The 25,772-nt window shown below is 44.6% G+C and overlaps 1 protein-coding gene across 2 annotated transcripts in view; it reads right to left on the bottom strand.

Moving 5' to 3' along the window:
• Positions 1-19,914: 19,914 nt before the first annotated feature.
• ppcdc (phosphopantothenoylcysteine decarboxylase) overlaps positions 19,915-25,772 on the bottom strand; it is a 46,167-nt gene continuing 40,309 nt past the window's right edge. For both annotated transcript variants that reach the window (XM_007909429.2, XM_007909439.2), the window contains one exon: positions 19,915-20,935. In XM_007909429.2, the coding sequence (XP_007907620.1) occupies positions 20,841-20,935 (95 nt within the window). In that variant the 3' untranslated portion in view covers positions 19,915-20,840. The remainder of the gene's footprint in view (positions 20,936-25,772) is intronic.

Below are 25,772 nucleotides of genomic sequence, written 5' to 3'. Positions count from 1 at the left end.
TAAGTCAAATGTGAGGATTATTATTGAAGACGTTTTTTCGAACACAACACGGTAAAATCTGTGGTGTTTCTTAATGCTGGTGTAAATTAAGTTAAAGAATAATACTACAAATTTTACCCATTAATTTCATGATGCTTACAGGAGAGTTTATCTAATACATATGGTTGCGTGTACATGTCCTTCTATGCAGGTTGCAAATTTCCTACTGTGCCTGAAGTGAGGTTGGGCAATTGCAGACAATTTCACAATCAATGTGAGTTCAAGGCACAAAAACTGTCCTTAATCTAGCATGAAGACAGTAATAATAATCCTTGCATTTCAGGAGGATGTCTTCCAGTCAGGAGGATGTCTCAAAGCTCTTCACATGATCTAGTTCTGGGTTTTAAATGTGTGTTTGTGGGTGAACGTGGCAGCCAATTTACACAGCAATGCTACACAAACAGCCATGAATGACTAATTTTATCAGGGGGTTGTTGGTCAGGAACATCCGGGAGAAATTCTCTTCTTTTTTTTAGCACCACAGAGGTTTTAACATCCACCAGAATAGGAAAATGCAACTTTAGTTTGAGGGCTCATCCAAAGGAGTCTCAGCCGAGACTGTGTGTGTTCAAAGTCCCGAGGCCTAAATCCACAACCTTCTGACTTATAGACGAGCATGTTATTAACTGAGCCAGGCTGATAGTTTGCTGAAAAAACATTAAAATTTACTGAGAGAGCCCACAATCATTGCTCGTGTAACAGTGTATGGAGGGAAAACAACAACAATAACAACTTGCATTTATATAGCATCCATCATGTGGGGCTGTCTCTCGGAGCACTAAAATCATGAATGAAGTGCTCTTTTGCTGTTGGAGTTAAAATACATGCGTTGGAGTGGGCGGGGAGTGGAAGAGAGAGGAAATAAATAAGGGAGCTTTGCCCCTGGGATGCACTGAACCTAAATTGGGGGAACCCAATGTTGACACTCAGTGACAATATCTGAAAAAGTATTCCTCTCTCAGCGCTGATGTATTCGAGCACAAGTTTGGTTTAGAGGGACAGAAGTTTTATTTGTTGCTAATTCCATTGATCATTTCCCTTTGTAGGCTTGTTAGTGCTCTGTTACACCACCGATGTGAGGGGCTATATAAATGCAAGTTGTTGTTGTTGATTTGGTGTAACAACCTTTTCTGGCCATTACAAACAATAATAATGACAATGATAATGACAATAATAATCCTTGCATTTGACATAGTGTCTCATCAAGTCTTTGAGACGTGTCAAAGCGCTTCACAGAATATACTGTAAAGTGAATTGACTGTATATTTGTGGGCGAAACACGGCAGCCAATTGTGCACAGCAATGTCCCACAAACAGTCATGGATTCAGTGAGCAGATTATTATTTTTTAACGTTTATTTGATTCAAGCCGTGGAATCTGAGGTTAGTTTGTCAGAGATTGGAAGTTGACCCCTGAGTTGCCAAGTCAGGTCAATGGCCTTTCCATATTCTTGACATTCGTGCGCAAGGGCACACTTGACGTATTTGTTTGGCAAATATTTGAATGTTGCAGTGACCATCAAAAGGTCCTTCAGTGGACACAGAGAAGTGTGTAGGATATTGTTTTCTTTTGCTATGTATTTTATTTCCAAAAGACGATGAAAATTGAGATGAGTTTGTGATTTAGGATTGAAAACGTTTTGTTTCTCCTCCTCTTGAGCAGAGCAATTCCCTTTTTTGAGTGGACTGGAACCGTTCTAAAACACCGTGTATAAGAGGAACCTATTTACCTCCACTAACTCACCCCGGGAACTCTGTGTACACTTGTTGAAATGGTTGGATTATCAAAAGGATAAATCCCTTTCTCCATTTGTTAAACTATTGGCAACATGTATCCTTGTGGATTGCTGCCAGATTGCATCATTCTTTTTTAAACTAGATCCACCCTGAACCCAGCAGATAGCTAGTCAAGTGATATTTGATGATATCAACATATAAATGCCTCATCCACCTCATTCATTGTTAATTAGTTGAAAGACCACATGCTTTTACATCTCTGTGCCAATGTTTATGCCCCACAAGTCTCCACCCATTCTTTACTCTTCCCGACACACTTCCATTCTCCTCTCCCTCATGCGAAGGTTTAGCCTCTTGAATGATTCAACCACCACTTCAGGCACAAGTCTCACAATCTCTGTGTGAAGAAATTCCTTCTAAAGTTCTCGTTTAGAATCCCTAGTAGTTATGTTTTCTCCTACAAAATACACAGTCAATTCACTTGATAGTATAATCTGTGAAGCACTTTGAGATGTCTCGAAGATGTGATATCCATTATATCCAATGCAAGGATTATTATTATTATTATTTTAATACTTGTGTGCCTTGGTTATGGACTCTCCAACAAGAAGGAACAACTATTTAAACTAACCATCAAACCCTTGTATAATTTTGAACACTTCTATTAGGTCCCCTCTTTAAACACCTCTTCTCTAAAGAACTAGGCCTAACCCAGTCTAGCTTGATAGCAGTAACCTGCCAGTCCTGGTATTATCCTAGTAACCCTATGGTGGCCATTGTCTTTCCATTGCTGCCATTTCAATTTGCACCCTAAAATAGGATTGAGAGGGTAGATAGAACAATACTTTTGGATGTTGAGGCTCATTTAAAATAAATGCAACTTGGTGTTAGGAACATAGGAATAGAAGTAGGCCATTCAGCCGCTTCGAGCCTGTTCTGCCATTCTGTTATCAGCCACGATCTTATAGAATGGTGGAACAGGCTCGCGGGTCTGAATGGCTTCTTCCTGCTCTTGTGTTTCTAAACGGAGATAGCAGTAATTGAACGTGGGAAGTCCTGAATAGAAGCATCTTTTTGGATGGGGGGAATTAATTGCACGGGCGAACGTACATGTGTTGATCCGAATCACAAATGTATCCAGTTTGCCATTTTTTCCTCAAGAGAAAACTCAATCCACAGCAGAATGAGTCAGGGTGACACCTGGCATAGCTAAGACAATATCTGTGCCGGAGCCAAAAAGCTTCAGGCCAGAAGTGCCTTTCACTGGAATGTCAAAAAGGGCAAATAGAGTCAAGCAATTTAAACTGAGCATGTCACCACTTGTCTAAAAGATTTCAAGCTGATTACAAAAGCATTCATCACTTCCAAAGCTCCCATTAATCATACTGTGGCTTGTTATTATTATAATAATCCTTGCATTTAATATAGCACTTTTCACATCTTCGAGACGTCTCAAAGCTCTTCACAGAATACACTGTAAAGCGAATTGACTGAATATTTTGGGGGCAAAATCCGGCAGCCAATTGTGCACAGTACCATTCCACAAACAGTTGTGGATTGAGTAACCAAATTATTATTATTTTTTGGGAGGGGTTATTAGCCCCGGAAAGCATTTTGCCAAACGACTAACGACTGAGTTTTTATTCACTGCTAGGTAAACAGAGGTGTGCCTGTACATGTGGAGTAAGGAAACTTGCCTAAGGGTTTCGCCCACTTGCTTGTAAGGCAAGCACTCTAACCACTGAGCTGCAGGATTGATAACAAACTGCTACAGGTTTGTTATTACTGAAGCCACTTAATTTCTCTATCAGACCAAAGTGAGCCAGAGAGTGACACCCTGTGATAGAGAGAGAAATGATGCTTAACATCAATGACTTCGGGGCTGCGAATGAGATTGCATTGCCAATGTTTTAAGCAGGACAGACCTGGGAATCTCACGCTGATAGGTTGTAAATGGTTTTGTTGGGCCTCATTGTTGTGCAGTTAACCTCAGCAGCTATTGACGTACTCTGTTCTTGGTAACAGCATGGGTTGCCTTCTTTTGTGTGTTTGTGGCTAGGAATCAATGAGTTTTACCTTTTGGGGGTCAGACGGGTACCACATAACTGAAACCCATCACCATGCTTCACAATCTCCAAACCAGACTGATGCTTCCACATACGTACGCCACCTACACATGGACATTTTCCTGTGTCTGGAATGGGATGTGCACTCTCTCCTGGAGGGACGCAGCCTGCTTACCAAATTCGGGAGAGTCTTAGGTGCAGGTTGAACAGAGCGAGGGTGTGCGTCAGGGTAACTGCTGGTCTAACCGCATTGTTTATAGTTGAAAGAAATGTCTGGCAAGATTCCTGCTGCTTGTCCAGCTAGGCCCACCCTATCTGTTTGGGCTTTTGTTTATAAGGTTAACAAGAGCTGAGTGAAAAGAATTCCACGCCAAGTCCTGTCACACAAAGTCCTGGTGTGTGGCTCAAACCTCAACCTTCTGACTCAGAAGTGCACACTCCCAGCATTGTAAGTTCTTGCATTGTTTATACTCCAGGAGTAGATTGTATTGAATCCTCTATAATGAACCTTTCTTGTTGAATTTCATCTGGTCGTTTGGTAATTCATTTCACAGCTGATTGTGGGACATCACTGCGCAAATTGACCGCTGACAGCCCTGCCTAAACTATCTGGGATTAGGTGAGCAGGATACCTCCCTCCAGGGAGAGAGTGCACATTTAATACTACCCCAGTTGATCCAAAACAGTGTTTTTGTCAGACAAGTGTGAATGGTTTAATCACCCTCTGTCCTCGACAATAAATCTGCTGCCTCCACACCTGCAGCTGGTGGGTTTGACTTGCATGCACCAGTCTGTTTCCTGACTTTGTACTCCTTCCTGCCTCGGTTGGGTATTACAGAGGACAGATTCCGGTTGTTCCTACCAATTCAAGAGCCAAGTAGCTGTCAATCAATGTGAAGGAAGAACAATGGGGATTCAAGCGATGCCTTCCTTGGAGATCTTTCGCAGATGATGAGCTGGAGACTTTGAGGTGTAATGTGCATGGCTTGCATTTCATTTGCTATGACTAAGACTGGAGCGTGACATGGCATTGATATTGATCACATTGTCCTGCAGTTTTGCAGCGGTGCGTGAGAAGAAAATACAACAGCAAAATCTACGCGAGCATCAGCTGTGTAAAAATCACATTTGCGAATAAGATGCAGGGGATTGAAAAGAGCAAGAGGAATGCTCGGCAGAAAGTGAAACTTCACGAAGCAAAATGGCAACAGCAACAACAACTTGCATTTATATAGCGCCATTCATGGAGGGTAGGGTCTCGAGACATCGAGACACTTGACAGTGGCAGAGGCTGATGCTGAGCTGGGAGGAGGTGTCCTCAGGTACTGTAAAAGAGGTGTGGTCTGAAAATGGGGAAGATGGGATTGAGGGAGAGAGTTCCAAAGCTTCGGGGGGGGGGGCAGTGGCTGAAAGCATGGCTGCCGAATGTGGAGAGAAGGGCACGAGGGACCAAGCAGGGCGGAGGTGGCGAGTAGTGGAGTGGGAAGAAAGCAGGCTGGAGAGGTAGGGAGGTGTCAGGGCATGAAGGGATTTGTGGATGAGTGTGAGGATCTTGGAGTCAGTGGAGCCTGACAAGGACTGCTGTGGTGGGAGTACGAATTTAGTGCAGGTGAATATACAGGCAGCAGAGTTTTGAACTAATTGGATTTTGTGGATAGTGGAGCTGGGGAGACCGGCGAGGAGGGCATTGGAATAAGAGGTGGGTGGTGACAAAGCATGGAGGAGAGTTTCGGCTGTGTTGGGTGTAAGGAGGCGGGCAATGTAATGGACGTGGAGGAAAGTGGTCTTGCTTAGAGACTGGATGTAAGGTAGAAAAGACAGCTAGGGATGGAACCTGACACCTAGGTTCCGCACAGGTTAAAGAAGTCTTAGGGACAGGACACCAAGGTTGACAAGGTTGGAGCCACAGGAGAGAAGACATTGATGGGAGCAAAAGAGTATGGCTTCCAGAAACAAAAACAGAAGTCGCTGGGGAACACAGCAGGTCGGGCAGCATCTATGGAGAAAGGAAAGTGAGTCAACGTTTCGGGTCCACGACCCTTCGTCAGAACTGAGTCAACATTTTGGGTCGTGGACCGAAACGTTGACTTACTTTCCTCTCTCCATAGATGCTGCCTGAGCTGCTGAGTGTTCCCCAGCGACTTCTGTTTTTGTTTCAGATTTCCAGCATCTGCAGTATTTTGCGTTTGAGTATGGCTTCCAGGTCTTGTCAACATTCACCTGCAGGAAGTTTGGGCTCAAAGAGGCCTTGATGTCTGACAAACAAGCTGATTTAACATCAGAGGACCTGGGGTCACAGCTGGAGGAGGAGAAATAGATTTAGGAGTCATCCGCATACTTGTGGAAGTTGACCCCAGGTCTGCGGATGACATTGCTGAGAGAGCGCATGCAACTGAGGAAAAGAAAGATGGAGGAGCTTTGGGGTACACAGCAGGTGTGTGTCAACGTAAGGCGGAACACTAAGTGATTGTGGAATCCTGTAACTCAGTGGTTAGAGCACTCGCTTTGCAAGTGAGAGACCTGAGTTCAATTCCAGGCAGAGGGCGAAACCTTGGGCAAGTTTCCTTACTCCACACAGAGCCTAATAATAATCCCTCCAAAACCAAAAAACAATAATAAATTGGTCATTTTTAATCTCGACTGTTTGTGGGACATTGCTGTGCGCAATTGGCTGCCGCGTTCGCCCACAAATATACAGTCAATTCACTTTACAGTGTGTTCTGTGAAGCGCTTTGGGACATCCTCCCGACGTGAAAAGCGCTATATCAAATGCAAGGATTATTATTAATATTATTTCAGAATTAAACAAATCCTTTGAAACTAAGTAAACAATATTCTGTTGATCCGCTGCTATAAGCAACCCTAAATGCCTGACATTCCTGTGGTCATTATTTTTCACTGTGAACAAAAATGTAGGTGTGAATCGACAGAGGCGGAATGGGAGGTGATCGACCGAATGAAACAAGTTGTGATTAGCACTCCTTTCACAGGTCGAAGCAGGTTGAAAGATAATTTATTGGCGCTATATTTACGTGGGTCACTCTTCAAAAGGATTCTCCACCAATTAATTAACAAAGGAAGTAAGGTAATGGGAGGTAAAGCACGACTTTGCTGGGGATCTCACTTCATGACCAGTCACTGCTGCCATATCGTGGTCGAGGCTCGGAGATACGTCCTTAGGTGTCGCTATTTGCAAACCGTCAACGTTTGTCACCTCTCACCTAGACTACTCAAATGCCCTCCTCGACAGTCTGCTCAGCACCACTATCCACAAAATCTAGTTAATCCAAAACTCCGCCACCTGCATTCACGCCCACACTAAGCTCTGGGCACACATCACACCAGTTCTAGCCAAGATCCACTGGCTTCCTGTCATCCAGATCCTCACATGCCCTACATGCCCTGTCATCTCCTGACCTCTCCAACCTGCTTACTCCTCAACCCAGTACCCACTGTCTCCGCTCGACTGACTCCAGCCTCCTGGATGTCCCTCATACCCTCTATTCCACCATTTGTGGCTGGCTTTCAGTCACTTCGCTCTGAAACTCTAACACTCTCCCTCAATCCCTCCCCCTTGCACCAATCCTTCCACATCGTCAGGTCGCGCCTGAAGACCTTCCTTTTCGACCGTGTCTATGATCACCACCCTCTCCCCCCCCCGGCTGGATATCAGGCACTGTCAAGTGCTCTGGGACGCTACCCTGTGTGAGGAGGGCTATATAAACACAAGTTGTTGTTGTTGTGAAAGGTGTTATGTGAAATGTAAATATAATTCTAATATTTGTGGCGATAGCGGAGTAGTGCCCTAATGCATTAGCCTAGGAAAACCTCAGTCAATATGGTATTCAGCTTCTAACCAGATTCCGTCCATTATAATTGCACATCGTCATTGTCACTGAAGGCAATCACAAGATCGGTTCAGGTGAAGAAGGCTTTTGAGCCCATCTGATCTCCTCCCTCCAGAACATCCACCCAACAACAACAACAGCAGCCACAACACCAAAATTACATTTGTGAAGCGCCTTTCACGTCAGCAGGACGTCCCGAGGCGCTGGACAGACAGTCACAGACCTGAGATGGGGGTCAGGGTCGGGGTGGGTGGAGGGCAGAGTGGGCGGGGAAGCAGGGTGATCGAAAGCACGGTCGCAGATGAGGGTTTTGAGATGGGTCTTGAAGTAAGCAAGGGAGGGGTGAGGCGGAGGGACTGCGGGATGGAGTTCCAGAGAGTGGGGGCAGAGTGGTGGAAGGCTTGCCCAGCAATAGTTGGGCAGGCGAAGCGTGGGACGTGAAGCAGACTGGAGCCCACTGAGCAGAGGGAGCAGGCAGGATGTTAGGGGTTTAGGAGGTTGCAAAGGAAGGGGGAAGCAAGACCATGGACGGCTTTGAGAAGGGGAGATGGGAAAGGAATAGTAGAGAGAAGGGCAGAGGCAGCTGAATGGATCCCCTCAACTTTGGATTCGAGGAAGTCCAGCATCGCCTCACAGTTGGCAATGGAGGTGAGAATGGGCGAGGTGTGAGAGGGTGGGCGGAGGAGCAGTAGGTGATGGTTGGTTACTGTCTCGCATCACAGCATGAAGCTGCTTTTCAAATTAGTCCATTGTCCTGGCCTCAATCACCCTTCCTGATAACCTGTTCAAGTCGTTTGCGAGTAAAAAGTCCTCTTGTTCGTCTTGTTCTGCAATCTTGATACATCCTTAAGTATTCTGGGTTTGCATTTTCACATCATGTAGTCTAAGCTGACGCTCCAGGGTGCTGGGGGAACACTGCATTGTTGGAGGTGCCGTCCTTTGGATTAAACATTAAACCGAGGTCCTGTCTGCCTGTTCAGGTGGACATTAAAGATCCCATGGGGTTATTTAAAAAGAGAAGGGAGTTTCTCCTGGTGTCTTGGCCCAAATGAAATTGGTCACTCACTCCATGGCTGTTTGTGGGATACTGCTATGCACAAATTCATGTCTTAAAGTACTGCACAGTATCTACTGTACAGTGGATAGACTGTGTGTTTGTAGGTAAATGCCCTTCTCCTGATGCTAAGTTCCTATTTCCTTGTAGTTTGCGCTTTTCCTGATCAGGGCTGGAACAAACTACCAGTGAACTGAGTCAAACCTGGGAGCTTTCTAAACCGTCTGATGCTCAATAAGTATCCGAGTTACAACTCCACGTCTCACTTCATCAGCCAATCATTGTGTTACAAGTGTTTAGGCCACTTGTAGATTGTTAACCAAAGCTGTTTTATCTGCGTTCAGCTGCCACCAGATTGTTATCAGATGTTCTGTCAGCTCACACGGCTGACTCACATAGATCATATGTCATGGGACCCCCTTACGCTTTACCAATCACACTGAGACCAATTTAGAGTCTGTGCCTTCTTGAGGTTTTGTAGAATTTCCACTCGCAGCTCTGGGGGTGTTAAACTGAAACCTCGGCTTTATCTCACACGAACCAGAAAGTTCAACACTGCAGCCACGTGCTCTTACACGGAGCCCTTTCACACAGGAGGAACGTGTAGAAGTGCTTCACGGAGATACTGAGAAGGGAGCAGAGGGGTGAGAATTTCAGGGTATTCCTTTTCTCTCTGCCTCCAAAATCCTCTTAAAAACTATCTGTTTGATCATACTCTTTGGGGAGACACTCTGAAATTCACTTCATGCTCACTCCACTCCGGTACCTCAGTGTTTACCTTTCTGGTTTAATAATAATAATCCTTGCATTTGATACAGCGCCTTATCGCATCTCTGAGACGTCTCAAAGCGCTTCACGGGATATTACTGTAAAGTGAATTGACTGTATATTTTTATTTTGGGGTGAAACACAGCAGCCAATTACGCAGAGTAGTGTTCCACAAACAGTCGTGGATTGAGTGACCAAATTATTATTAATTTTTTTGAAGGGATTATTATCCCTGGAAAAGCAATACACCAATCGACTAACAACCGTGTTCCTACTTACTAATACGTAAACAGAGGCGCGCGCGTGTGTGTGTGTGTGTGGGTAGTAAGGAAATTTGCCAAACATTTTGCTCTGCCCAGGAATCAAACCCGGTCCTCTCCCATGCGAGGCGAATGCTCTTACCGATATGCTTCGGGACCCCCAATAGGTTTGTGTGAGATAACGACAGTGTTTGACGGGCCCATGGCAGTTAGTGGAAACTATAAAACCGCAAAGAGATACTGATTCTAATTTAGCCCCAGTGTGGTCGAAAAACTCAGGGGGTCCCATTGCATATGATGTGTGTGAGCTGATAAGATCATCTGACAGGGGTTTGATAAAGATCTTTGATCACACCCACCCACCTCATTTCCTGTGTCACCACTCTCGTCTTCTCCTCCTCCCACGTCACCTCGGTTCTTTGACCTTGCTTTCCATCCGGTCACCCTCCACCTCTACCTCCATGTGATCACAATGCCAGTTCCCTCCCCTCACTGCCAACCATGACACTCTAGTTCACTCCTCGAACACAGAGTTGCCCAATGCTAGCCATGTGTGGCTAACTGGGAATGCTGATGTGGCTAAATTAAATTTTTGATTATAATAATAATCCTTGCATTTTATGTAGTGCCTTATCACATCGTTAAGACGTCTCAAAGTGCTTCACAGCTATATACTATAAAGCGGATAGACGGTGTATTTTGTGGGCAAAACTCAGCAGCCAATTGCGCACAGCAGTGTCTCACAAACATCGTGGATTGAGTGACCCAATTTTTTTTCGGTACAGAAACATAATAGCCACTTGAAAAGATATTATCAATCTACAATGATTGCAAATATATATTTCATGCTGGCAGAGCTTGATTATTTTATCGAGACCAACTCAGGCATAGCAATATGTCGCAACCTTGATACCCTGATTATGGTTATCGCGCCTTCACAGAGTGAGTTGTACTGTTAAAATGACATGTGTTTTCACAATGCCTGACTATGATTGCTGTTTCATTAATATGGTTAAACATAGTTTTCAATATAGGAAATAAGCATTATCCAGATGATGTATTATTTGAACTATGTGCTCTGGTTTTCAATCATTTTTCAATCATCAGGGATCTTAACTGAGTGAAAAATGTGGAGGATTATGTGTAGTGTATGTATTAGTGTGAGGATATTAGTAGATATTTTTAACTTTTTTTAGTTACTTGTACACAGAAAGAAGTTTTGCCAATGGAACAGGTATCACTGCTGTGTCGATATTGGTTCAGACTTGTGGCAACACACCACACATTGTCTCGTTGATAGACAAATTCATTTTCCACCACCGTGAGCTTCAAAAGAACCCATTCTTCAGTCTTATCATCATGCAGATTGCATTATGCAAAACGTCACACAGACACACATATCAGTGTGTAACTTTGAGCAACATGATCAGGAGCTGAACAGAACTCACTCTGTACAAATATCCAAGAATTATAGCTCTTTAAGAATCTTCAAATGGTTTAATAACCTACGGCTAAAAAAGCTAAAGTTCACATTTGTTACTTTCAGAGCAAATGTATTTCATATATATATATATATTTATATATTACACAAACATACAGTAAATTCACTTTACAGTATATTCTGTGAAGCGCTTTGAGACGTCTCGAAGACATGATAACGCGCTATATCAAATGCAAGGATTATTATTATTTATCCGTTCCAGACACGGGGAAATTTCCATTTCTAAGTAGCATTCAGATATAGAATTCTTATCTGGTTTTGGATACTTTTAAGCACGGTGATGGGTTTGCACCTTAGGATGTCCTCTTGGTATGTGAAAGGCGCTATACAAATGTAATTTGTTGTTGTTGTTGGGTTTCCGCAAGAGTTGGATACCTGGCTGGTCAAAAGAACAACAAAAAAAAATTACATCTATATAGCCCTTTCACGTCGGGAAGATGTCCCAAGGAAATGGACAGTCAGTGTTTCGGACCCGAGCTGGGAAGTCAGGATCGGGGAGGGTGGAAGGCAGGGGTGGAAGCAGAGTGATCAAAGGTACTGTTGAAGAGGAGGGTCTTGAGGTGGGAAGGGAGAGGGTGAGGCGGAGGGACTCCGGGATGGTGGGGCAGAGAGGCTGAAGGCCCGCCCGCTAATGGTGGGGTGGGTGAGGCGGGGGACGTGAAGCAGGCTGGAGGGAGCGAGCAGGATAGTAGCGGGTTAGGAGGTTGCAGAGGTAGGGGGGGAAAGAATCACAACTTCCTAACCCAGGCAACACACTAAATCTTCCTGAAACATTTGCCTCCAACACTGCTTCATTGCAAAGCCCAACACAAACATTGCAGCTTCATCTCTGGAAACTTCAGCCCGCTATCCTCAACATGAACTTTTCACATGTCCTGGCCTCTTGGCTGTGTTTTATTTCTCTCTCAGCCTTATCGGAATCTCACATCTGCCTCAGTTGCTTTCATTTCTTCCACAACTTCCCAGCTACAGCATTGCACAATCTGTTGGGTGTCCCATTTCTCGAAACAGTTTTAGATTCCCTCCTCTCTGTATTTTTTTCTTCTTATGAGCTCCTGTTATTCCTTGCAAGGCTAAGCCTGGGTATGTGTGGTCCTCACTCCATAAGCAGAGGGGAAGCTTGCCAGTGTTTGCAGTGGTAAGCTGTGTTTTTTGCTGGCTAAGCTTCATCAGTCACCCCAACAATGCAATACAATACAAATTTACACTTATGTAACGCCTTTCCCCGGCGGGAGGATGTCCTGAGGCACGTGTACTCAGAGTTCTCCCAAGCCTTGGCTCTAAATTCACCATAATAAGGTGTATTATGTGTCCTACTGGTGGGGAGAGTGAGCACTGTCTGCAAGTCAAATCACAATCGTGCTTATGTGGAGCTCTCAGTGGCTTGGTTTGGAAACTTTTATCCACGTTAATGGGTTTCTGATAATGTCGGTCACTCACTCGGCTGATAGGCATTGGCTTGCTTCTCTCATTGATTTCTCTCTGGTGAGGAGCTATTTATTAAGCTGGATCCTATCTACCTCTTTCAAGATGTTGATTGACTTGCTGTGGATTTCTGCTTGGTTTTACACTTCACATGCACTTGTCACTTTTTATCACTGTTCACCATAATAATAATAATAATAATAATCCTTGCATTTGATATAGCGCTTTTCACGTCGGGAGGACGTCCCAAAGCACTTCACAGATCACACTGTAAAGTGAATTGACTGTATATTTGTGGGCGAACGCGGCAGCCAATTGCGCACAGCAATGTCCCACAAACATCTCTTACCCTTCAGCTTTCTCGCTGATGTGGATACTTTTTTTGTTCTTGGTAGAGTTTAAGTGGTGATAGTGTTAGGGGCTGCTCTCGCTGTCCATAAACAGCAACAACAAATTACATTTGTATAGCATCGTTCACTTCAGGAGGAAGCTCCCAGGGCGCTGAGCACTTTATCACACACCTCGTTGTTTTACTGTCTGCTTCACATCAGCGGGTGTTAAGATAAACTTAGAACCAAAGAAGTTTGGGTTCTCCTTCAACCAACTATACGTGTTCATATACACATAACTGAACCACTTCTAAACTTAGAATGATAGAAGTGAGATAAAATAATAATCTTTGCATTTGATATTGAGTGTTTTATATCAGGAAGAAATCTCAAAGCGCTTCACTGTAATGTGTAGTGACTGTATTTTGAAGGTGAATGCAGCAGCCAATGTGTGCACATCATTTTGCCACAAACAGCCATGAAGTGAATGATCAATTTTAGTGACCAGGACACTAGAAGACATTTGGGAGTTAAATCACCACTTGCAGGGAATGAACTGGGACTGAACTGGGCCCAAGGAGACATGATGGTCAGCAGTAACCCGAGGCAGACTTGGGAGCCATACACCCCAAAGGTCCCAGCTGTGTGAATGCTCATGATTAATAGGAATATAGGAATAGAAGCCATTCAGCCCCTTGAGCCTGTTCTGCCATTCTGTCAGATCATGGCTGATCTGTACCTCAACTCCAATCACCCGCCTTTACCCCATATCCCTTGATACCCTGACCTAACATAAACCTATCCACCTCAGTCTTGAACGTTTGAATGGATCCAGCATCCACAACCTTTTGAGGGAGAGAGTTCCAGATTTTCACTATCTTTTGCGTAAAATAAATGCTCTGAGCAATATGTTGGTGCAATAGCAATACTTACACAGCAGATGCTGTTACTGATGGAAGTTAATACTTGCTGGGACACTAATCTATTTTACATTTAGTGTTATTAAACTGTAATGAAATGTGAAATTTAGATTTTAAAGTTATTGCACACGGCAAGACAGTCACTAAGCCTAACAAATGCAGCAGGACACATCAGCTGCTAACATTTCTGTACAGAATAATCTCTAGCTACAGGTTGAAATGTTTTGTTATCAATATCAACTGTCTGACAACATGGCTCAGTCAGTCACACTTTTGTCTCCCAAGTTTTTGGTTTTAACCCTTACATGTGGACTTGAGTTCACACTCTAGGCTGACACTTTGGTGCAGTGCTGAATTGCAGATGGTGCGGTTAAACCAAAGTCCTGTCTGCCTGTTCCTGTTTGAGTTAAAAATCCCTGGCGCTATTTGATAAGAGAAATGAGTTTCTCCCTGTGTCCCGGCCAAAAATTCAACAGATAATTTGGTCATTTACTTTACGGTTGTTCATGGCACAATGCTGCGTTCACCTACACAGCAAACCCACACTTTACAGTAACTCCTGTGAAGTGCTTTGATATGTTGCAATGATGGGATAAAGCACTGTATCATATGCAAAGATCAGGGTCATTAGTGTTACGATAGTCCCTACAATTTGCTGCAATTACCCATCAAGCCCTCTGTGGCGTTTTTTACATTCTAGTTGCTATATGACAAGAATAGAAAGCCTTTTAAACAGCACTCTCATGGCTCTGCAGAATCAACACGGACATTTAAGTTGAGAAGGATCTTCGCCTTGATCTTGTGGGTAACTGAGTGAATTCAGTAGATTAAATCACCACAAGCATTCATGTTACTGTGAGGTTTAGCTGGCCTCCAGACCTGAGCAGGTCAAACGTGGGCGAATGGAAGACACTGCACATGGTTGAAAGGCAAAGACCAGCAGGCTGCATCGTGAACGCAAGCCTTCTCGTAGCCTCGATTAGCTGATAAGCAGTCGCTTTTGGAGCTCACGATATGTCCCTCTTAAATGTCTCGGTCATGTAAAGATAGTGTAAGGCTGGAGCCCCTTCACATGCACAACCACACCACCTTCACATATTCTGTGGTCGGTTATGGAAAATAAACTTACACTGAGCACGCTAACGTTAATAATAATAATCCTTGCATTTGATATAGTGCCTTATCACTTCTCCGAGACATCTCAAAGCGCTTCACAGAATATACTGTAAAGTGAATTGACTGTATAATTGTGGGCAAAACACGGCAGCCAATTGCGCACAGCAGCGTCCCACAAAGAATCGTGGCTTGAAGTGATCAATTTATTATTATCCTTTTTGAAGGAATTATTACTCCCGGACTAATAACCGGGTTCCTACTCACTTCTAGGTAAGCAGAGGGGTGCAGAGTAAGGAAACTTGCCCAAAGTTTCATCCTGCCAGCAATCAAACCCAGGTCCTCTCACTTGCAAGGCGAGTGCATTAACCAATATGCTACAGGACTCCACAAATTCTGGTTACCCACAAGCGATTGCACATTCCCACAGATGTTGTACCCCCTCGGTCCCACTCCCCCGTGCTGCCCCCATATCCTTGCAAGTTTTTCATTTTCAACTACCTATTCAATTCCCTTTTGAAAGTTGCTTAATATAACTTTCCTTCAAATAATCATCCAATTCTGTTTGAATGCTATTGTGGTTTCCACAGTAATTCATAGGTAGTTACAAAAATTTCTTCTTTTTGTCTTCTCTCCTGGATCTGTTCCAACTAGCAGTAGCAACACTGGGTATATTTATACCTCATGTGTGACTTCTCCTTGTTCCAGTCACACCACAATGTCTATTGTTCTGACTATGACTATCTATCACACATACTAATATCATTATCTCACTTCTAAAGAAATGCCCTGCATTTCAGGACTACAGGAGTCCTGTAGCTTAGTGGTTAGAGCACTCACTTTGCAAGTGAGAGACCTGAGTTCAATTCCAGGCAGAGGGTGAAACCTCGGGCAAGTTTCCTTACTCCACACAGAGCCTAATAATAATCCCTCCAAAACCACAAACAATAATAAATGGGTCATTTTCAATCTATGACTGTTTGTGGGACATTGCTGTGTGCAATTGGCTGCCGTGTTCGCCCACAAATATACAGTCAATTCACTTTACAGTATATTCTGTGAAGCGCTTTGAGACATCTAGAAGATGTGAAAAGCGCTATATCAAATGCACGGATTATTATTATTAAATGCAAACACCCTCTGTACAGAGGTGCAAATGTTCTGTGGTTTTCCACAAACAGATCATCAACGTTAAAATGATTGCAAATTCACATTTCGTTGGCAAAGCTTAGCAATAGCAATATTTCCATAATAGGTTCTTTCTGGTTCAAGAACAAATCATGCCTAGACTGTGAGCTCAAAGTCCTCATGGCAGCTCTCAACTCTGAACCTTCTGACTGAGAAGTGAAAGTGCTACTCAGTGAGATAGACTAGACACGCAATTTACCTGTTAATTTGCCTAGAAATGGATCATCTGCCGCACTTCTTCTCTACGGTAAAAAAGGGATCGTCCCCGTCTTTTTGATATGAAGTAAAAATGTAGTTGATGAATTACTAAGGAAACCATTATAAGGTTTGAAACGCAACTGGATGAATACTTGAAGGAAAGTAATATTAAATCTTGAAAAGGAAAATACTTGCAAGAATATGGTGACTGTGGGATACAACAATGCAGAGCGCCTCAGTACCAAATTGGACTGTGGCTCGAACCTACAATCTTGACTCAAGAGATGAGAACGCGACCTACTAAGCCAGGCTGACACTTTATATCCTAGTGTTTCGCCAGGAGCATCAGAGGAGCATCATTCTTCTCCATCTTTCTTGTCAAGAAAGTAGGCTTGGGTGATTTGTGAGTCATTAAGATTTACAAACAGACACGTTCAAATCAGTCACTCGGACTGATTCGAATAACATCAGCAGCACGTCTTTCATCTGGTGGAGGCACACTTCAGGAAAGTTAAGGCAGCTGAGACTCTCTCAACCTTTACGAAATCACCAAAGGGCAGTTTCACTACTTTCTAAATTGCATTCTTTAATATAATGTATTTCATTGCATTCTCTAACTGGTAGAATACAGTGCTCATTATAAGTGGGTGGATAAATGTGCCCATTTAGTGTGTGGGAATATGTGGTTGTTCCCCACATCCCCAACCCCCACCCACTCTCTTCCATGCTGCTTTGTAATACAGTACAACCTTGTTTTCTGAGAAACTTGTAGAAAATGCAAGTGCTTTCGTCATATAGTGGTTTACATGAATATTAAATAATTTTCTGAAAGCTACAATTGGTATATTGTGTTATGCTCCTAGAGCTAACTGACCTGAAATCAAATTAAGCGCCTTAGTGGAGTGCCTGTTAGTCGTGAATCCCAAAGCAATTCAATGAGATTTCTTTCCTCTGCTTCCTCGTGTCAGCCTGGCTCAGTTGGTTGGACTCTCACCCTCTCGTGTCAGAAGCTTGTGGGTTCAAGTGCCATGTGAGCTCAGTGTCTAGGCTGACACTGCAGTGCAGTGCTGGGGAAAGCGCTGGATTGTTGGAGGTGCCGTCTTTCAGGTGAGCTATTAAACCGAGGTCCCGTCTGACCGTTTAAATAGACATCAAAGATCCCATGGTATGATTTGAAAAAGATGTCTTTCTCCGGGTTTTCTGGTCGGATAAAAATTGGTCACTTGTTTAGCATCTATTTGTGGGATGTTACAGGTTAACCACAGGGGATCAAGCATCGATCTATCACCATCGGTTGTAGCTCTGAGGGTTAAATGTTATCTTTGATGTTAGTTGTAAGAAAATGTGAAGAAACAATAAAATGTGAGAACGTGTGTTTGAGATGGTTTCATTATTGCACTACTCAAGGATTAAAATATGTGAAGGATTTAAAATAAACGAAAGATATAAATTAATGGAAATAGACGTTGGGGGTCAGAATATGTACAGCATATCAGCGCTGCTGTAACAGATCATATGAGTTCTCAGTGATCAAACATCTAAATTAAGAATAAGTTAATCTACTGTAACATCCATAGATGATATAAGATAAATAGCAAAACATTACTGAACAAGGGTTATATCGATACGGTCGACCACGCTATCCTACTCCACCGCTTGTCCTCCCACCTCAACCTTCAAGGCACTGTCCTTGAATGGTTTAGGTCGTACCTTTCTCACCGTCTTCACTTTGTCTCCACAAATGGCTTCTCCTCCACCCCCCGCACTGTCTCATGTGGTGTCCCTCAGGGCTCTGTCCTTGGTCCCCTCCTCTTCACCCTCTATATGCTCCCCCTGTGGTGACATCATCCGCAGACATGGAGTTAACTCCCACATGTATGCGGATGACACCCAACTCTACCTTTCCTCCTCTACTCTCAACTCCACGACCACCGATGTCCTGACAGCTGCCTGTCCGACATCGAGTCCTGGACGAGAGACAACTTTCTTCAGCTCAACGTGCGAAAAACCGAGGCCCTCCTGATTGGCTCACGTCAGCGCCTCCGCACCTCAGGCGCTGACACCATCAGCATCCAAGGCTGCACTCTCCACCTCTCAAAGCCAGTCAGGAACCTCGGGGTTCTGTTCGACCCTGAGCTGTCCTTTCTCCCTCACATCCGCACCACAACTGGCACCGCCTTCCATCACCTCCGGAACATCGCCAGACTACGGCACTACCTCACCCCTCACGCTGCTGAAACCCTGGTCCACGCCTTCATCACCTCAAGGCTGGACTATGGGAACTCTCTCCTCGCCGGCCTTCCCGCCACCTCCCTCCACACTGCAGGTCATTCAGAACTCTGCAGCTCGTGTACTGTCCCGCACCAGGCTTCGGGACCACATCACTCCCACCCTCGCCCTCACCCTCGCCCTCACCCTCACCCTCGCTCGCCTCCACTGGCTCCCCATCCCCCAGAGGATTGATTTCAAGATCCTCATCCTCACCTACAAGGCCATTCACGGCCTCGCTCCCTCCTACCTCTCCAACCTACTATCCCCCTACCTACCTGCCCGTACCCTCCGTTCCTCTGGCTCCGGTCTGCTCCACGTCCCCCGCCCCAACCGCCCTACCATCGGTGGTCGGGCCTTCAGCCTCTCAGCCCCGAGGCTCTGGAACTCCATCCCCCAGTGCCTTCGCCGCTTCCTCCCTTTCCTCCTTCAAGGCCGGTCTCAAAACCTTTCTCTTTGACCGTGCCTTCAGCTCCCCTCTCGACTCTCTTCCCCCTCCTCGCTCCCTCCCTTCCCTCCCCTCACCCTGACCATTTCCCCCCTGCTCGGGTCATGACCCAACTGTGCAGCGCCTTGGGACGTCCTCCTGACGTGAAAGGCGCTTTATAAATGGAATCTTCTTGTTGTTGTTGTTATGCCAGAGAGAAATGTACGCAAATTATTCAGGCCTGATATTGGTGTAGATTGCCTCGCCTCGTTCAAGGTCAGCCTCAAGACCTTCCTCATTGACCGCTCCTTCGATCATCTGTCCCCCCCACCCCACAACCCTCAGCTCGGGTCAAACCCTGGACTGCTCAGTGGCTTGGGAAGTCCTGATGTGAAAGGTGCTATATCAATGTAAATTCGTATTGCAGTTCTGTACTGTTGTACTGTAAATTTCACACACAATCGCCTTCTGGGGGTTGGGAGGGGCGGAGATGTCATTAGATAGCAATCAGGAACGGGAACGCTGCCTGATTTCTCTTTCTTGACTCAGGCTACTGAAGCCGATTGAAACGCACAAGCTGTCTACCCGGCTCTGAAATTTTCTAACTCAGCTTGTATATTGCACTTGACCCAACAACTTCCTAGTTGGCATGGTTTAGCAGCTCACAGAATAAATTTGCTGAGCCATCGTTCAGGGGCGGGGGCAGTGGGAGAGGAAGAAACAAAAGGGCACTTTGTGCATTACTCTTTTTAAAAAAAATACTGAGACTCTGGCTTCATTTTACTTTGTGATGTAGAGGTAATTTATATGGATAAATGAAGTGCACAGCCATTTTAGATGGATTATTTTAACCTCAGCGCCTGATCTTTGGGTCATAAATATCCATTAAAAAAAAGGCAATTCTTTGTAAGTTTGTTGTAGAAAATTTGAGCGCCAGTAACGTGGGAAACAACGCATGGCAGGACTTTCAGGAGCTCGCCTCATGCTCCAACAATGCAATGACTCGCCAGAGTAGCGATGCGGGTAAATGATAACAGCTGTGGAGATGCAAATAAATGTAAGGAACAGTCGTAGTGCAATAAATCCATCACAATACGCCTGGATCAGGCCGGCCTCCAGACTGCCAAACACGTCCAAGCTAAACAATACAAAATACAATACAAAATTATATTTGTAAAGCGCCTTTCAGCTCGGGAGGACGTCCCAAGCCGCTAAAAAGTCCAATACTTGCTCTGATATTAAAATTTAACCATGGACCATTTGTCAACCACGCACATGCGATGGTTGGGCTAGAACATGAGTGAAATTAACCAGGCGAGATTCATGACGGTGTTGAAAGCATCTGATGTCAGAGGGAAAGAGGAAAGCTAAAAGGCTCTGTGGGGCCTTGTACCAGTGATGTGGGAATGCTCAGTCACCTCTGCGATATTTCTCGGGATTATCCAGCTGCAAAACGATGCTGGCAGCATGAGTCACAAGTCAGTACTTTGTGTATTTAAAGGCTGACTGTCGATCTGGTGCCCTTCAGCTGCTAAGAAAGAATCGATGTGAATCCCAGTACTGTAGTTCCATTAACTGCAAATCGACTGAATTGCAAAACAATTCCACGTTTCTCCCAATTAAGGGGAAGAACTCAAGACCGATGCTGTGAGTACAATGTAGGATGCCATTCCGAATAAGAATAAAAGAATGTATTTTTTTCAAGGTTCATCCTGATTTGCTGCAGGAAAACGTTGCTGCAGGCATTCCTCAACCTTCTCTACGATTGTGCACACCTCTGCCATTGCGCCATAACCTAAAACACAAACAAAATACAGCAGTTGGCCAACAAAGTACAAGGTCACATCCCCGAATGTGCAAAACAAGACCAGTATTATGACACAGAGTTAAAAACATGCTGCTCCGAACTCAGACAGGAAAACACAAGAGCAAGCTGAGAAAATGAGCGGATCTGTTGCAAGAGAAAACTGGAAGTTGAGAAAAAATATTTTTGGGTCAGTCGAATGCCTGACACATGCTGAAAGCAATCACTGTGCTTCAGGAGTATCGAAACCTTTCCTAGAGTTCCACACGTTATGTTACCCACATTTGGAAATTCCCGCGTCTGGAATGGAATGCGCACTCTCTCCCTGTCGGGACGCACCCCGCAACTTGAATTCAGGCGTATTAGGTGGAAGTTGGTGAGAGCCAAGACTTGGGATCCTCATCCAGAGGGTGTATTGGGGTGATTGCTGGAGGTTTAACCAGATAAAACTGAAGCAGTCAATTCGCTGTACGGTATATTCTGTGAAGCGCTTTGAGACGTCTCGAAGATGTGAAAAGGAGGTATAGCAAATGCGAGTATTATTATATTATAGCTTTCAGAGCGCACTGTCTCGCTAGCTTCTTGCTGCTTATCCAGTTAGGACCACTCTACCTGTTAGATCTTTGGCTTGGAGGGTTAATATGGGGTGCGTGGGAAGAGTCTTTCCTAGCCCTGCTGACAACAACAACTTGCACTTATATAGTGCCCTCCACGCAGGGTCGTGTCTCAGAGCGCTCAATACAATTTGCATTTACATAGGGCCCTTCATGCACGGAGGGCTTTACATTGATAGAGTCTGACAATGAGCCAGACAAGCCAGGTAGCTGTCATCAGTAGTGCTCTGGAGAGTGCAGACCTGCCTGACTTAGCATCCGGACAACTCATCACACCAGATGACTGACTCAATGCTGACATTCATTGCCAAGTACATCACATTGGAGCTGGTTCAGTATTTACACTTACCTCCCCCACCCCGACAAACAATGCCAACATTGGTAACTCTGTACATTAGCCATCTCAACTGCTAAGCTCTTAAGCCGGTCCCAGGCTCGGACGTACAGATAACAGACTCGAGCTGTGGTTGAGGATATTGCTGAAATGGACTGTGAAGGAGGATACAAATAGCAGCTGAAAACACCAGGCACATCCTGCAAGCTCTTTGTGAAGCACTTGGGAGATGTTCAAACAAGTTGCTGCTCTTCTCAGCAATAGACCATCCAGTTGGTCACAGATCTGCTGCATTTTACAAAATATATCTTTTCCCCACCCCAAGTTCCCCTCTTTTGTTTCAACTCTGAACAGCCGAGAGAGTCAGATGCATTTTCTCTATTGAGCTGAACTGCAGCAAATTTCATAAACTGGTTGGGACGCCTTAAAGTGTCTGCCAAACAATTCTTGGAATTTCTGATCCAACACACATCAGAATACTTCACAAATTTGCTCCCTGAAAATTCTGGGCGAAAAATGACAGGCAGCGATTTGACTGCTATCCCTCGACAACCTCTCTACGCTAACGGTTTCTCTAGCCTGCAATCATCTCCGCGACAACTGTCTTTTACAGCTGGAGTACATGATGCGATGTCTTATTGAGTAGATCTAGAATGACTGAGATACAGAGTATGGAAGCCTCCCACTGCACTCACACCATCTGGCTGTTTGTGGCCGGTTACTGCATATTTTCAATGGAATATTTCGTCAAGTGGACAGCTCGAGCCATTCCACATGTTAAATCAAATCTGAATTAATTCATCTCAGACTCTTCACTGAAAGATGCTGGAATAATGTGATTGATGTGACAGTGTACGATTTTAGGATAATCCACTCCCCCCTCTGTTCACATATTTGTTATTAATTTAGCTTCCGTCTGCCTTGGTATTCAGGCAGATGTAAAGGAACTGTCTTGTTGTTGCTATCGGTGGCCGTGCATTCAGCCACTATGCCCCGAAACTCTGGAACTCTCTCCTTCAATCCCTCCGCCTTGCACCCTCCCTCCCCACTCAAATCCCGCCTAAAAACCTTCCTTTTTGATCCTGCTTAAAGTCCCCTTCCCCTGGCTATATAAATGCAAGTTGTTGTTGTTGTAGTAGTACATTGTATTTTAAGAACACAGATTAGATTGTTTTCTTTGAGGAAATAACAGTATGGGATAGTACATCGGTAGGCAGTTTGGGACAAATGTTCATGCAAGCGCCAGGAAGGTGGAAGGAGAACTAGATGGACATTGTTTTTTTTTCGTCCAGCATTTATCTTCTTATATTATTACACATTGGAAACAGAATGTTCTCCTGAACTGTGTATAAGACAAGTACATGCAAAGCTCATTTAGGAATCCTAGCCAACTAGAAGGAAATTGAGGATATAACCGACCCGCGTCAGCTATCTATTGGATAGTCATCCGATTCGAATATTAAATTAATTTGCATTAAAAATTTGCATAATGTTTTGGGGTGAGGCAACTAACCTTTTGGACTTTATTTGCCTCGAAACGATTCTCTTCATGTCACAATATAAATGTATATTCTGCCCATACCTTGTACAATGCTTAATGCTTGCTGACATACAGTTAAGCAACCAACACTGTACAGTATAACTTTAATCGAAACAATTTTAATTGTCTTAACTTTCAAATATTGGAGATGAGCACAGATATCTTCTGACAATAACTAAAATTGAGTCATTAGACGAGATTACACACATGCACACACACATGTTGATCATCTTTGGAGGCAGCAGTTCACTAAATAAAATTAAATACGGCAAAAGTGTTTCAGAGGGAATTGCTATCAAATGTAAGTGACTGTAATTTTAGGTGAATGCACCAGCCAGTTTCTTATGATCACGAGAATAATAACCAGGGAGAGTAGAGTGGTTTATGAATGTTTGAGGATGTTAAGTGGGATTAATCCAGCACACCTTAGCTTCTGGGAAAGACATATACATTAAACAGTGCTGCTGCCATTACAATGTTTATATATAGAAAGGATTTACATTACTATTTATGTAGTGAAATGCTCTTCTTCACAGAGCTCGAGTCTCTTTCTGTACACTGTGGTCTCATATCCAACACAACTGAAACCCTTATTCAAGCATTCATCACCTCCTGTCTTGATTTATCTCTCAATGCTCTCCTCGACAGTCTCCCCAGCTCCCACCATTCATAACGTCCGATTAACAACAGCAACAACAACAAAATTACATTTGTATAGTGTGTTTCAAGTTGAAAAGACGTCCCAAGGCTCTGGACAGACAGAGTTTCGGACCCGAGCTGGGGGTGGGGGAGGGTGGAGGGCAGAGGGGGAAGCAGGGAGACTGATAGTACGGTTGAAGAGGAGGATCTTGAGATGGGTCTTTAAGGTGGTGAGGGAGGGGGTGAGGTGGAGGGACTGCAGGATGGGGGCAGATGGCAGAAGGCCCACCCACCAATAGTGGGGCAAGCGAGGCCGGGTACATGAAGCAGGCTGGAGGCCGCTGAGTGGACGGAGCGAACAGGATAGTAGGCGGTTAGGAGGTCGGAGAGCTAGCGGGGAACAAGACCGCGGAGGGTTTGAAGATGAGGACCAGGATCTTGAACTCTGTGTGATGGGAAGCCGGTGGAGTTGAGCAAGGATGGGGGTGATAGCCTGGTGCGGGGGAAGACACGGTTCTGGATGATCTGCAGCCTGTGGAGGGAGAATTGGAGAGGCCGACAAACAATGAGTTTGCATAGTTGAGCCTCGAAGTAATGAAGGCATGTATGATGGTTTTGGCAGTCTGCGGTGTGAGACAGTGTCGGAGCCAGGCGACGTTGCGGAGGTGGGGGCAGGCAGAACGGGTCAAGGCGCAGATGTGGGGTAGAAAGGATAGTTGAGAATTAACTCAAAACTCTGTCACTGGGTCCTAATCCACGCCCCCACCATCCCAGTCCTTGCCAGGCTCCACTATTGCAGAAAGGATTAGTTATAAGATCCTCACACACGCAAACAAACCACTTCATTCCCTGATACTCCATTAACTCTCTGACCTGCTTATATCCTACTCTGTTACCCGCCCCTTTATTTAGTTGGGTCCATCATCCTGCACATCCCTCATCCCCTTCCTTATATCCTACGTTCCATCATTGGCGGCCATGCTTTCAGTCACTTCTACCAGAAACTACAGAACTCTCAGTCTCAATCCCTCTACCTTGCCCCCTCCTCCAGTTCTCACTTGAGGACCTTCCTCTCCGACCGTTCCTACAGTCACCTCTCCCATCTCCCGGGTCAGCGTCAAGGCCCCGCCACTGTTAGGCACTCCCAAGACACTACGTAGGTGAAAGGTGCTATATACAGTAAATATAAGTTGTTGTGGCACACTGAATACCAGCGCATTCACAATACCATTGCTGCAAACACTGAACACAGGTTCAAACAAGTTATTTTGTTTTATACAGAGCGTCTCTCCTTCCCTCCCCTAAAGTTTCTCTTTTTCCATGTCCTCCTTCCCGAGGCCCGAAGTCCACTCTCGCTCCCCTCCTCAGCCTTCCCTCCCCCGCGTTCTTCCTTTCCTTTTTTGTTGCCCCAACTTTCTGAAACACTCCTCTGAAATGCCTAACCCTACATCGAATGCAAGCATTATTATTAATAATAAACTAATAATACTAAGCCTTGCATGTGATGTAGCGCCTTATTATGTCAATGGGACGTGTCAAAGAATTTTACAGATAATATTGTAAAGTGGATGCTACTTTATGTGTGAAACATGGCAGCCAGTTGTGCATAGTAAAGTCCCAAAAACTGACTGAGTGACAACATTTATTTACTGAGATGCTACCCTGTGTTACGTTGCTCTGAGACACTACCCTGAGTGGAGG

The sequence above is a fragment of the Callorhinchus milii genome, unplaced genomic scaffold, assembly GCF_018977255.1.
Source record: "Callorhinchus milii isolate IMCB2004 unplaced genomic scaffold, IMCB_Cmil_1.0 Scaffold22, whole genome shotgun sequence".
In the NCBI taxonomy this organism is placed as follows: Eukaryota; Metazoa; Chordata; class Chondrichthyes; order Chimaeriformes; family Callorhinchidae; genus Callorhinchus; species Callorhinchus milii.
This window is presented reverse-complemented; position numbering and strand designations above follow the sequence as displayed.